General features: G+C 41.9%; 1 protein-coding gene across 1 annotated transcript; it reads right to left on the bottom strand.

The window, feature by feature from the left end:
* Positions 1-2068: 2068 nt before the first annotated feature.
* slc35g2a (solute carrier family 35 member G2a) lies at positions 2069-10097 on the bottom strand. The gene is made up of 3 exons (XM_085391762.1): positions 9417-10097; positions 6858-7057; positions 2069-3646 (listed from the first exon to the last, which is right to left on the bottom strand). Exon 3 carries the CDS (start codon positions 3622-3624, stop codon positions 2263-2265), a length of 1362 nt encoding a protein of 453 aa, XP_085247888.1. The 5' UTR covers positions 3625-3646; positions 6858-7057; positions 9417-10097; the 3' UTR covers positions 2069-2262.
* Positions 10098-13790: the final 3693 nt, after the last annotated feature.

A 13790-nucleotide genomic window follows, 5' to 3' on the forward strand; every position in this document is an offset into this window, starting at 1 on the left:
CCTCTGTTACACATGAGATCGTTTTTGTCTGGTGACAATGAGTTTCAATGTACCATAAATGTCATGGGTTTGCTATAATGAATAAAAATTAACTAAACAACTGAGTCAGCCTCGTGGAAAGGTTTCCTCCCTCCTCCCACACAGTGTCACTTAATTTTAAACTGTGTATTTATGTTCACGTCCATGCCCACTCTTTCATTAGTCTAGGTTACTACATGTGCTTTATCTACAAGTGCCAAAGTTTGCACCACTTGCCTTGGTGTTTGTGTAGTTGTGGTGTGGTCTGCAAATCCCCAAACCCACAAGAAGGTGTGTCAGTGATTTGGGATTTTTATTTAATTCATAGCAGATCTCTCCCACTCATTAACTGCTTTAAAAGTGTCTGAATAGAAAGAGGCCACGACTTACGATGCTCGGAGTGTTTATGATTTGTGAAACCCTGCCAGAAGTATTACACTGCCACCAGTGCCTCCTACAGCTTCATACACACATGTGAATGCGTGCTCATTATTAAAAACCACAAAGACTGACTGTTGTTATGGCTAAAGGGAGTTTCTGTATACTTTACAGTGTCTGTGTATCCATTTTTGGTCTTAAATCCTATTTTCATTCATTTTTTTAATGTACTTGCACTTCTGTTTGGATGTTTTGTTAAGATGAAAGAGGAAATTAGGCAAAAGGTACATCAGTGCAAATTAAAGTCATACTAACCAAATACGTTTTATTGTTAGCTAAATTTATATTTAATTTATAGTCGGTGTGGTTCAAAAGCACTCCTAGGTGATAACAGCAGCATTTAAATTTGTAGGTGATCATTGAGCTTGAAATCCACCATCCATCGATGGATCAGTAGTAGGGCAAAACTAACTTGTTTCACAGTCCTCTTAATATGATATTTGTATATAAAATCACAGTCAGTCAAGTAAAAATTAAAGCTAGCAAATAAATTTAGCAGAACATGAAGCACTTTGTTTTTCTATGGTATTTACTAGTGTAGAATTAAAAGGCAGAAGAAGAATGTAAACATACGTTAAGTTTGTCCTTTACACAGTGCTTACTCACACTAAAGCACTGAGCAAAGTGCAGCAACAGAGTATTTTAATGAGGCCAACACACTGACATCACAGAAACATTTCACTAGTGAAACACTCATGAATGTCTTCAGATGTCTACTCCCGTTCCCAAGTGTTTGTGGGCATGAAAGCTTCTTTTTAAATCTACAGCTGCCTCGAGAACTAAATGCAGGATTAGACTGTTTTTGGGGGGCGTTTCCTTGGATACAACTAACAAGATGGAGAGGAGTGTAGAAGTTATATCTCCTATCAATTCTTTTACACCTGTTTCACAGCGGTACCTGGCATACGCACAGAGACACGCTGGTCTGTTCAGTGTGGAGGCACCTGTTTTAATTAAAAGTCTCCATCTGTGCGATGTGTGATGGGGGAGTTTGGTGAATGGAAGTTATATCGAGAGAAAAAGAGCAACAAAGAGGAAAGCAGGAGGTTAATGATGAGGAAAATAGACGAGGAACGACACAGAAATGTAGTGATGGTGCTTATGTGTCATGCAGATCGTTATTAGACATAATAACCGTTCCCCAACACACGAAACAGTGTTTTTATCAGCCAGCTGGCCAGACACGCCACAATAACCAACCACCATCAGCCCTGCTTGCTACCCTGACATCCTCTCATTCTGCTGCTTCCCTTTCATCTCTGCTTTGTCATCGGCCATCACCCCTCCACCGCCCACCCACCCACTCCTTATCTGTATGCCAATCCCATCATCTTCTCTCCCTCTGTCCCCATTTGTTTTCCTCTGATTGTGTGTCTTGCCCCTCTCCCGAGCCTCCAATCTTCCAGGGTTTTTTCTGTTCTTTTCTCTAAGTCTTGCTGGCAGCCAAGAGGCAAATAGATGGCAGCAGTCCTTGGCCGAATCTCAGTTGGCAGCAAAAAGTGACTGACATCACATTGATTGTTAAATGTACTCAGTACACACACACACGTGGGGTGGGGGGAAAAGAGGGTGATAGTGATTACAAGTGGCTACAGAAATGTGCTGTGTTCATCAGAGATTTTAATATCACATCACTTGGTCACTGTAACAGACAACACCATGTTGGCACTTTTCCAAAAGCAAAGAGGATGATACCAAAAAAAGCTTCAATAAACACTTAGAAGTCTCTCGTGTACACTGGAAACAATCTCATGAAGGAGCAAGTGAACGATAAGAGTGACAGTGCTGCAAGGTGAGAGGAGGTGTCTATTTGATGGGAGAGTCCAGAATCTCCTCATACTCGTCCCTCTGCTGACGCCCACCAACTCGAGAGGGGAGCAGCTTCATTGCTACCAGCCAACCGACACTCAGGATGACCATCACGCTCCCCACGACCTCTGGTGCAGTGGGAGCCAGTGGCAGTACAGCCAGATGCAGGAGCATGGCGATGGGTATCTCCAAGCTCTGAGAGGCGGAAACCAGAGCCGGGTGGAGTCGGGTGAGAGCGTGCGTCATTCCCAGGAAGGCTACGACCGAGCAGGCTGCGAGGCCCAAGACCAATAACCAGGCTTCAACACTCATTGGCCAGGACCAGCCCTCTTGTAGCAGGGCCAGAGAGGCTGGGGCAAGTAAGCAGCCTGTCCAGCTTACTGTGAACAAAGCAGTCCCAACTCCCACCCTCTCCTTCAGGGAACGATACCCAACCAACGCTAGTGCCATCCACAGCCCTGCAAGCGCTGAAAGAGACCATCCAAATGCACCCCTCCAGAACACAGCCGGATCAGTTGGCGAATCTGAATTGGTCTCATCTACTGCAGGAAGTAACACAAGCCCCAAGCCACACAGCCCTGCAGCTATGGTGATCCCATCAGCCAATCCCAGCCTCTCTTCTAAGAGCAGGAAGGCAAGGGTCGCTGATAGTGCTGTGGTCGCCAGACGCCAGGTTGTTGTAGCATTTCCAGGAGAGACGAATGTTAAGGAAGAGTAGGCGCAACAAAGGGAGAGGGAGTAGGCGATGCCGTAACAGAGTAGACGTAGTCGATAGCCCTCTGGCCCAAAAGGGTTCTCCCCCCTGTGCAGTGGTACAGCCAGAGACAGGAGCTGTACGATGGACCGAACCAAGAGTAGAAACAGGGGGCCGAGGCTGAAGCGTTCGGAGGCCACTCGAGTCAGAACAATCAAGCTGCCATGTGCCAGCGCCGCACCGAGCAGGCCCACCCAGGTGAGTCGAGATGCAGACACAGAAGCCTCACCGAAACTGGCTAGCTGTTCCCCAACCCCTTTCCCAGACCCCTTTGCTGCTTTGGCACTACCCTCACTCCCTTCTCCTCCCCCCACGGTTTGAAGTTTGTGGGCTGTATCTTTGTCGTTGTGTCTTGAGCCAAAAAGAGTCAGGGGCCACTTCCTGCTCTCTGTCAGTTGTTTCTTATCTGACGTCTCCTCCACGAATGAGCCAAAGTCCTCAAAAGACGGAGCATCGTCATAGCCATCATCCCCAGGTTGGGGAAAGTGTGTGTGTACTCCTGGCTGGGGGGCATAGGGTGTGTGGGTGGCATATTTGGCTGTAACAGTGTGAGGGTGGATCTTTACTCTCTTCTTAGAGCCACCCAAGAGGTGAGTGGACTCCATTTTGAAACTTTAGAGAAGACACCTGTAAGGAAAAACAAAATACTTTTAGCTCAGCACATAATATATAATTCACACGTGCACAAATCCTCTCTCCTCTTTCCCCTCTCACAACATCCCGCTGTGAGATTCTGCTTGATATCTCATATATCTTTAATATCCGAGATAATAATAGCAGTGACTCACATCTTCCCGTGTGCCTGCGTGTTTGGCAGGGAATGTACGTAAGCTCTACCCATGTGACCAATCATGACTTTATTGTTTTCTGTGTGGTGATACTTTGAATTATATAGAACAATTATGTCCTTGCAGCACTTCTACATCCTCATGGATAGCTCGACCTTCGTGGGGGCTCAGAGAGTGTTATGGCAATGACAGTTACATAAGCAAGTGCTTCCTGCCTCATTTGTCTTCAGTCTTTCTCTCTCTAATGACTTTTGCCTCATTCTGTCGCTTCCCATTGTCCTCCCTCACTCACTCTCGTTTGTCAATTTGTGAAAAATATTACGCTGGCATTTAAATAATGTTTGTTTATTTCCTTGTTCATAACATCATTTAACCACCCGCTTCGCCACCTTTTTATTTCTCCCTCTCTCTTTAACTCTCTCTCCAGGCTACACATATTTTTTTAGGGCTTTTTGGCATTTATTGTGTTAGGACAGTGGAGAGAAGACAGGACTGAGAAAAGAAAACAGGGGGCAGACATGCAGTAAATGCCCTCGGGGTGGATTTGAACCCAGGCCTGCCTGAGCGTTATGGTAAGCTCCACAGCCTCTTAAGTGTTGTGATTACTGTGGAACAATATTGCTATGCAAGTGCAAAAGCATAGAGAGCATATGGCTCAGTTATTTCCCAAGAGATATGAGGCAATTGTCCCCAAGTAAGTTTACAGTAGTAAAATGACTCTTTATTTTGGTGTATTTTATGAATAAAGCATCAGACAAGTATTACTAAGTATTACTGTACCCGCTCATTCAGCCTCAACCAGCTCATCTAACAAAAATGACTTGTGAGCACTGTTGACACAGACTGTAGGAGAATCACATTTCACAAATGACATTTTCCCTGCAAATTGCACATAAAATTGAAGTTGGCGCACGATTCACAGGTTTCTACAGCATCTGATTGCTTGAATGTGAAATATTATCAAAACTCTGATTTAAACAGTTGTTTGTTTTGTTATTTTTTATGGCAAAAAATAAGCAGTTTCTTTTAAAGAAATGAACTATATATGGACATATATATATATGATTATTTTTTCTTCATTATGTTAAATGTCATTTTATATCACTATATTACAATAATGATGTGTCGGAATGAAACAAAAAAGGCCATTTATTGATAAATTAACTTAAGATAATTGTGTTTGGTTTTTGGTTATTCTGGTAATTTCTCCCAAATCAAGCCGATTTTAACCCTCTGACTCTGGCACCAAACAGTCCTGCAGCAGATGACATAATTCACCAGGAGATGTCAAGAGGAAAACTACCATCGGGTAAACCACATGACAAAAGAACATCTCTTCAGACCAACACAAACTACATTTCTGCATGACAAACGTCCTGAGCTCAGACTATAAAAAACAGCATTTCACTATTATTATAATTTCCTACTAGCAGACGGACTCAAAGCCAGTCGTTTTGGCAGCTCGCTGTTGTTTCTCTCATCATCAGTGATGCAGTCATTTCAATTTGGTAGTAGCAGGGGGAATTTGTTAATTTGTGGTTATGTGCCCTTCGTGCACTCTCTCTTCATGTATACAGATTATTCCACAGCACCTAACATGAATTGGTGTGTTTTAAAAACAGCTGGGGGGTTAAGTAAGGGCTGTTTTTTTTAGCTGTTTGCATCTCTCTGGTTAATAGCAATTGCCCATAAATAATTGAATATAAAGTGCTTTGCATATACCTTTTTTTTAAAGATGATCTTTGGAGCTTGTATAACATAAGTAAACTATACTTTAGACAAGTCCCAGGAATATGGCGAGAATATAGACTGAAATGAATGATTTCATGATTTCCCTATGTACTTCACAGTTTGCTGAATCAGGCAAAAAGCCACATATGTAAAGTTGTTCTGCTGATATTTTAGAAGCTCTCTTATCATGTATGCTAACTGAAGGTTATCGGTAACCTGATCAGCTCCTCTGTGAAAACACAAAGAGCAAAAAGAGATCCGGATATATTCCTGTCTGCCTTTTCTCTTTTCAGTCAGTTAAATATACTCTGCTGGATGATGCAGCCAGCCACTGCAATGCTGCTGCTGCTCCTGCTGCTGCTACTCCCAAAACCTTGTTTTACACCTTACACAACCATTAAAGTGGTTCGCTGAAAGACCTGCAAAATCTGAGAAAGGAAGCAATTAAGCTTGCATTTCCAGAGAGAGAGAGAGAGCCCTTCTGATTCAGTCTGACGGAAAAGATAAATCGTGCACAGTCCTCTCTGTGCATCTTGTGTATTTCATTTGACATCATCATCTTCTAAGGGCTTAAAATCAATAGTATCTTTGAAACTGACTATTTATAGAACAATCACTTAATGGATGGCACTCTTATACTGTAACTAAACAGACTGGAAAGCATATGCAGCTGTCAAAGGTAATACAGTTAAAGTATGACTGATAGGCTGCTTAATATTATAGAGGAGGGAATAAATGGCTTTGTGTTATTTTCTTAAGGGTTCATGAATGCTGGACTCTCTGTAACCTATGCTTTTCTCAAGGTTAGGCTCATCGATGATGCGCCCCTGTGACGCCAGAAGGTTGAAAAAAAAAAAAAAACACGGGCGCGCACACACTCACACACACGTACACAGAGTCATAGCGAAAAGCAGAGGGTTTGTGCTACCGCATTTAAAGCCACTTAACCAATTCCTTTCACACTATGAAACACTATGTCCCTGCTTGTTCCGACATCATAAGCTGCTGTCAGCAGCTCCAGGGACGACTGCTCGATTCTTGGACCTGACGCAAGGAGATATTTTGGCCTACATGCATCAAAAATCTCAGTCTACCTTACAATGACAGCCCGACCAGTGACCCACGGCCAATTCTTGAATGGGGAGAAGCGCGCGCTCGCTTACACACTCTGCGTGCGCTCGAGGATTGGCACAACACAACCGAATCGATGTCGACTTCCCAATTAGCGGTTTACTCTATTCCCGGTAATAATGGGCTATAATTAGTAACCACCAGGTGGGTTATGCGTATTTTAAAGCTTTAGAAACACCTCGACTCACCTGCTTTCCCTCAAACCAGCTGACCACCAGGTTGAACTTCACTCTCGGGCAATCTCAGTCATTTACTGAGCACCTCCAACACTCCATCACCTCGTCTTGGCCATTTGTTCATCTGTTTCTTCCTCCCTCACCTCTCCTCTTCTTTCCCTTGGAGCAAACGGAATTTTCCGCAAGGGCACCTGCGGTCCCTTCACCTCACTCTGCAAGCGGAAAACGCGTGTTTTATAACAACCTGCTGCCCTCCATCACTCTCTACACTGATACAGATGCTCCTCCTCGGCTTGTTCAAAGAGAGAGCGAGGGAGAGAGAGAAAGGTCTAATCATAACGTCTGAGCATGCGTGACATTCACCGCACATCTGATCAATCTGTTACCCGTGAGAGATAGAGACTGGCAGGAAAATAATTTCATCGAGCACAATTATTATAAAGTTACGATTATGCTAATGATCGATTAATCGATTATTCAAGGCTATTTACATTGTAAGGTGAAGACCCTTCAATAATACAGAGAAATTATCATCAGCTTCACCCATCTTTTCTGGCTGGATGAGAGTTATTCCCCGGAGCTCCATTAAAGCCTTCACAGACAAGCCTAGACTTTTAGCATATTAATGGATTTTGGAATAGTATGTCAACATTTATAGATGGGTGTCTGACCACATTTTTAAGGTCTTGTCACGCATTTTAAAATTTAAAGTAATGATGATGGTAATGAAGAAAAAAAGATTAAAGAAGGTCAGCACAGTTTTCCTCCCCGCCTTTTTAATTCAAACGTTGCACAACCTCGCACATTTTCATCTTTCTGCAACCTGACAGTAATTGCTTTGACATTTTGCTGCAGAAACACTTGTGTGCTCTGTTTTCTTTTGAGCTATATTAACCTTTAGCAAATGTAGCTGATGTTGTATTGGATCTTCGTATTGTTTAAGAAAAAAAGCCTCCAGCTGCTGTTTCGTTACACGCAAGGAGGATCCACTGGGACTCTAGGGTCAATATTAAGGTCAAATACACTGTGTACCCTATCTCCATGTTCACTAATTGACTCAAATTTTTAGATTATGGACATGACGCAGCCCAAAATTGGTCTCTTTTCTACTTGCCTCATTTTGTTCCTTTACTTTGTGATGAGGATGTGTGCGAAGACTTAAACACTAGTCTGTATGGTGCTATTGGATAGCTGCAAAAATCTGTTAAACTGTGATGCAGATTATTCTCTACTATTCACTGTTGCTGTAATTAGTCCTTTATTGCAAAGCTGCGATAGACGTTACCTTCTATTTGGATGCTTTTCAACCACTTGACGAGTAACAAGAAAGCAAAAACAATGCCGTGAAGCTAAACGCTTCAGAGTTAATGATAGCAGATTCAATGTAGTTTGTTGCCACCAGCAACAGTAACCATATTACACAAATCATTTGATCCACAGTTATTTATATTCATGTGATTACTTTTAGTTTTATTTATGCATAACTGCAGACTCAAGGACAGTTTTTGTTGCGATTCACTGAGTGTGTCATGTATTTGATTGCACTGAAAGTTAAGGTTCAGTTTCTCAGACGTGGATTTAATGTAAAAAGAAATTTCACTGGACCTAGTCATTATATTTGTCTTTTAGTTTAGCACTAGGTTTAGCCAATGTCTTGGAAACTGGCTGTAAGAGCTTTGATTTCTTTCTCCTCAAAGAATGTTTTTGTTTTTAATTTAATGCACCCGCCCATGTGAAAAGCCAATTACCAGCGCAATATTTTGCCATGTAATAATTCATTTTTAAACATCATGTCTAGCTGGAACAAGCTGGACCGCACACAAAATTTTAGCTTGGTCTCACTGGCCCTGCTCACATTAAAAGTCATAAACAGCTCCATGAAAATCTAATCATTCAGACTGCAAATTTGTAATGTTTATTCATTAAAAAAAAAACAAAAATTATGCCCAGATAGCTCATTAAAATGAAAATAACAAAGCCAAATTGAGCCGTGGTTCTAAAAGTTAATTTTCTTTTACTGTTTTTTAAATTTTGAAATGTCTCTGTAACTGTTTTTATAGTGACCTCTTTTCTACTTTCTTTCTTTCTTTGACCCTCTCTTTCTCCTCACTCCTCTATGCATCTGGTTTAGGCTGTTTCACTGAGGATGAGGAGGACTATCTAGTGTTTCCATGGTTACAGTGAATAAGAGTGGATCGGACGCAGCTATTTGGGGCACTGTTTGAATCCAAAGGACTGCAGGTTTTGGGAAAAGGTTCATGATATCCAAAGACCTGCCCTCCAGGGAGGAGTTGGTGTGATGAGATGAGAATATGCTAAGAGAAGAAGAGCTGAGCTGACAGCAGGGAGAGCATAATGGGTGAGGGGTAGCTGGGTTTGGTGGGAGCAGTGAAGCAGAGAGAAAAATTTGGGGATGATAGAAGGATGGAAAGTACAGGAAAGGATATGGATATATATATATATATATATATATATATATATATATATATATATATATATATATATATATATATATATATATATATATATATATATATATATATATATATTGGTTGTACCAGCAGGTTGTACCTGCTGCGGAGACTCAGGTCGTTTGGGGTGGAGGGCCCACTCCTGAAGACCTTCTATGACTCTGTGGTGGCTTCTGCTATCTTTTATGGTGTGGTCTGCTGGGGCGGCAGCATCTCTGCTGGGGACAGGAAGAGACTGAACAGGGTGATCCGAAGGGCCAGCTCTGTTCTAGGATGCCCTCTGGACCCAGTGGAGGTGGTGAGTGACAGGAGAATGGCGGCTAAGCTGTCATCCCTGTTGGACAACGTCTCCCACCCCATGCAGCAGACTGTGACAGCACTGAGCAGCTCCTTCAGTGGGAGACTGCGGCACCCACGGTGTGGGACGGAGAGATTTCGCAGGTCTTTCCTCCCCACTGCTGTCAGACTCCACAACAAAGACTTTAACTGAACAAACACACACATCCACACATGTGCAATAACACTAAGTGCAATAATCTTTTCTGGCATCGTTGTATTTTTACTCAGTTGTATATAGCATTCGTATTCTATTTTTATCTTATTGTATATTTTTATTCTATTTTATTCTACTGTATATAGTATATTATTTTATTCTATTCTGTACAGCTGTGTACTGTATTTATTCTTATTGTATTCTAATTTTTGCGTCATAACTTTTGCACTGTCCACTTCCTGCTGTGACAAAACAAATTTCCCACGTGTGGGACTAATAAAGGTTATCTTATCTTATCTTATCTTATATATATATATATATATATATATATATATATATATATATATATATATATATATATATATATATATATATATATATATATATATATATATATATATATATATAAAACACCCAGCACGCCCCTGCGGGCGGTTTATCCTTCAAGCTCGGGTCCTCTACCAGAGGCCTGGGAGCTTGAGGGTCCTGCGCAGTATCTTAGCTGTTCCCAGGACTGCGGTCTTCTGGACAGAGATCTCCGATGTTGTTCCCAGGATCTGCTGGAGCCACTCGCCTAGCTTGGGAGTCACCGCACCTAGTGCTCCGATTACCACGGGGACCACCGTTACCTTCACCCTCCACATCCTCTCGAGCTCTTCTCTGAGCCCTTGGTATTTCTCCAGCTTCTCGTGTTCCTTCTTCCTGATATTGCTGTCATTCGGAACCGCTACATCGATCACTACGGCCGTCTTCTTCTGTTTGTCTACCACCACTATGTCCGGTTGGTTAGCCACCACCATTTTGTCCGTCTGTATCTGGAAGTCCCACAGGATCTTAGCTCGGTCATTCTCCACCACCCTTGGGGGCATCTCCCATTTTGACCTCGGGACTTCCAGGTTATACTCGGCACAGATGTTCCTGTACACTATGCCGGCCACTTGGTTATGGCGTTCCATGTATGCCTTGCCTGCTAGCATCTTGCACCCTGCTGTTATGTGCTGGATTGTCTCTGGGGCATCTTTACACAGCCTGCACCTGGGGTCTTGCCTGGTGTGATAGACCCCAGCCTCTATGGATCTTGTGCTCAGAGCTTGTTCTTGTGCTGCCATGATTAGTGCCTCTGTGCTGTCTTTCAGTCCAGCTTTGTCCAGCCACTGGTAGGATTTCTGAGTGCACTAAACTTGGGTTTTGCATTCTGGAAGCAGTCTGTCTGCTGCTTCCTTCTATGTATTTTCCTGTGAGAGTGTCTTTTTTCTCAGTCTCCCTTTTGAACACATATTCTCTCCCTCTGCTTCTTTATTAGGCTCATACGCACTCTCACACACACATTTGCACATTATGCCACATGTCTGCCAATTTCACAGTTTGATTCTCAGTCAGTTATTCTCCTTGGTTATTCCACAGACATTACAGTTCCACTTTGTAACAGTTTAATCCACAACTCGCATCCACAGTAAACAAACAAAAAATACTTCAGCATTAATCCTTCTTCCTCTTTCTCTGTAGACTAGGGCTCTTTTTTTTTAGCCTTGGCTGTTAATCGGCATGTCATTATTCAAAGCTAGGTTTCTTCGATGTTTGACAGCTTCGTATTAAACCCCGGGCTAATAAGTGAAGCACATCACCAGACAGGACACATTCACCAGCAGACCCCTGGTGTAGAGAGGACAAATGGGGTAATTAAAAAGAAAAATGGGAAAAAATCTTCAACTGAGATTCAGATGGGGATAAGATGCAAGAAACTGGGAGCCTGGGCTGTTGGTGTATGACACACAGGCTGCAGCAAAAAACCTTGGCTGTGTCCACTACCATCTGTGTGTGTGTTCCAGCGACGGAGGTGGATGTGACGGACGATGACGGCCTGATTCACAAGCGCTGTTGTGATAGACTCAAATGTTTGCTTTTTCTACTCAGCAAATATAGCACTCAGCCTCTCATACATTTTGCATTACCACAGTGGCGATAGAAAGAAAAGAGTAAGGGAGGGTGGGGATGACATGAACATGATGAGATAAGGGGCAAAGGATGAGAGGCGTTTGGAGAGTCTGGAAATGGATGTCAGAGAGGCAGTGAGTTAAATAAAATAGCTTCAGGAGTGAGAACGCTACAAGCAAGGTCAGAGGAAATTAAAAATAGGACAGGCGTACAGGCAAAGAACAGCCATATAAAGCTTTTCTGTTAGTCAGCCGCCCTAGAGATGAGATGAGACAGAGCTAAGAGTAAAAAAATGTCTTTGCATAACTCAATACGTCAAATGATTACGTCTCGGTCTAAAAAACATTCACCCTTGAAGCGCTCGGATTTCCAAACAGATAGAGATGCTTGTCACTGCTATTGGATACTGGTGTCATAACCTGAGATTACCTTGACAGTCTAAAAGGGTTTTCTCAACCGATGCTGCACCACACAGCCTCTGTTTCCATGGTTACAGCCCCAGAAAAAGTTTATAGATTATGACGGATGCTGTTGTCGGGTGTGTTATGAGTGTGCATCCATGTCGTGTGCGCGTATAGATACTAGTTACCAGACGTCCGTTGGTTATGTAACACAACACTGCGCCATGCATACAAAGGTTTTTCTCAATGACACAGCTTAAATATGGCAAAGATTTGAACTGGAATAACCCTGGCAAACGTCTGCACAATATGTTGAGATTTCTAATGTTGAGGATTTGGGCGGCCCAGAGGAGGAAAAAAAACTTGAAAAGCCAACGAAAAGAAATGCAATACGGTGCAACACCCTTCTCATACAGATATAATGTGAGTTTTTTCTGAAAAAAAAAGAAAAGGCTTAATACTCAGGGCAAATCAGCCAGACAGTATCTCATTTGTGGTGTTATAGTGTGTTTATATGTGTGTGCTTGCTGCCTGGCCTAAGATAATGCAGGAAAAAAACATAAGTAAGACATTGAATATCAAATAATTAGATTTTGAATGTGGAAGACTGTCATTCATCACTTCCTGTGTTCATTCACATTGAGCCAGTGCTGAGAAAAATAAGCAGGTCAAAAGGCAATGATGGTCCTGAAACCTCCTAAAATTAAACACACATCAGTTGAAACAATTGTACTGATCATATGTAGATTATATGCAAACTCAAAATAAACAACACAGTGAGAACATAAATTTGTTTTCTTTGTGGGCATCCACTGAAAATCTGAAGTTAGCAAAAATATGACATAGTATGCTGCTTCGCATCTCAGAAGCAACTGAAGGAAATCTGGATAATGACTGCCCCTGATCTGAGAGTCTGAGCCTTTGTAAGCAAAGAGTCATACACAGCAATAGTGAATATTGTACTTGTGACCTTTGATTGGTGTTTAATGCATGCTTGGGGTTATTAGATATACTTTCTTGCATTTTTTTCTCAAAATATGTGCACATATTTCAACATCTACACATTTATGAGTTTTATTTTGAAAAATCTGAAAAGCAATAGTTTGATTATTTGCATTGGCCTTTATCTTTGTACTCATTGTACCCCAGAGCAGCTTTATGATTGCATTGGCCTTTATCGTTGTACACACTGCACCCATGAAATTCCTCAAATTAAGAATAATAACAATAACTATGATGGGATGTTTGTGTGGGTGTACTTGTGTTCTTTATCTGTCTTTAGGAGCAAAGTTTTGGAGTGGAGAGTTTTTGGAAAAATAAACATCTTTTAGCTTCTTCCTTAGTTTTCACACTCCTTCAGTTGTTAGAATTAGCTTCTATCCATCCATGGATTGCACAAAAGATGGCATATACCCTGGAGAGGTTGCCAGTCTATCATAAGGCTAACAATAGCTTTATAAAGGCTGGTGTTTGTTTATCCTGATGCACACGAGTGTTCAAAGGTATTCTGTCTCATCTTTCCCAACCATACCTAATTTGTGTATTCATTCCTATCATAAAAAGTAATGTAAAAACAATCAGTGACAGGTCTATCAAAAACCATAAAGCCTGTGATGAAAACAGACATAATTCATTAAAAAAAACA

Source organism: Rhamphochromis longiceps, linkage group LG19 (assembly GCF_057381845.1).
Source record: "Rhamphochromis longiceps isolate RC_006_pf linkage group LG19, R_longiceps_female_GT1.1, whole genome shotgun sequence".
NCBI lineage: Eukaryota > Metazoa > Chordata > Actinopteri > Cichliformes > Cichlidae > Rhamphochromis > Rhamphochromis longiceps.

Coding starts and splice junctions, on each gene's coding strand:
- slc35g2a (XM_085391762.1), bottom strand. CDS start 3,624: ATGGAGTCCACTCACCTCTTGGGTGGCTCTAAGAAGAGAGTAAAGATC.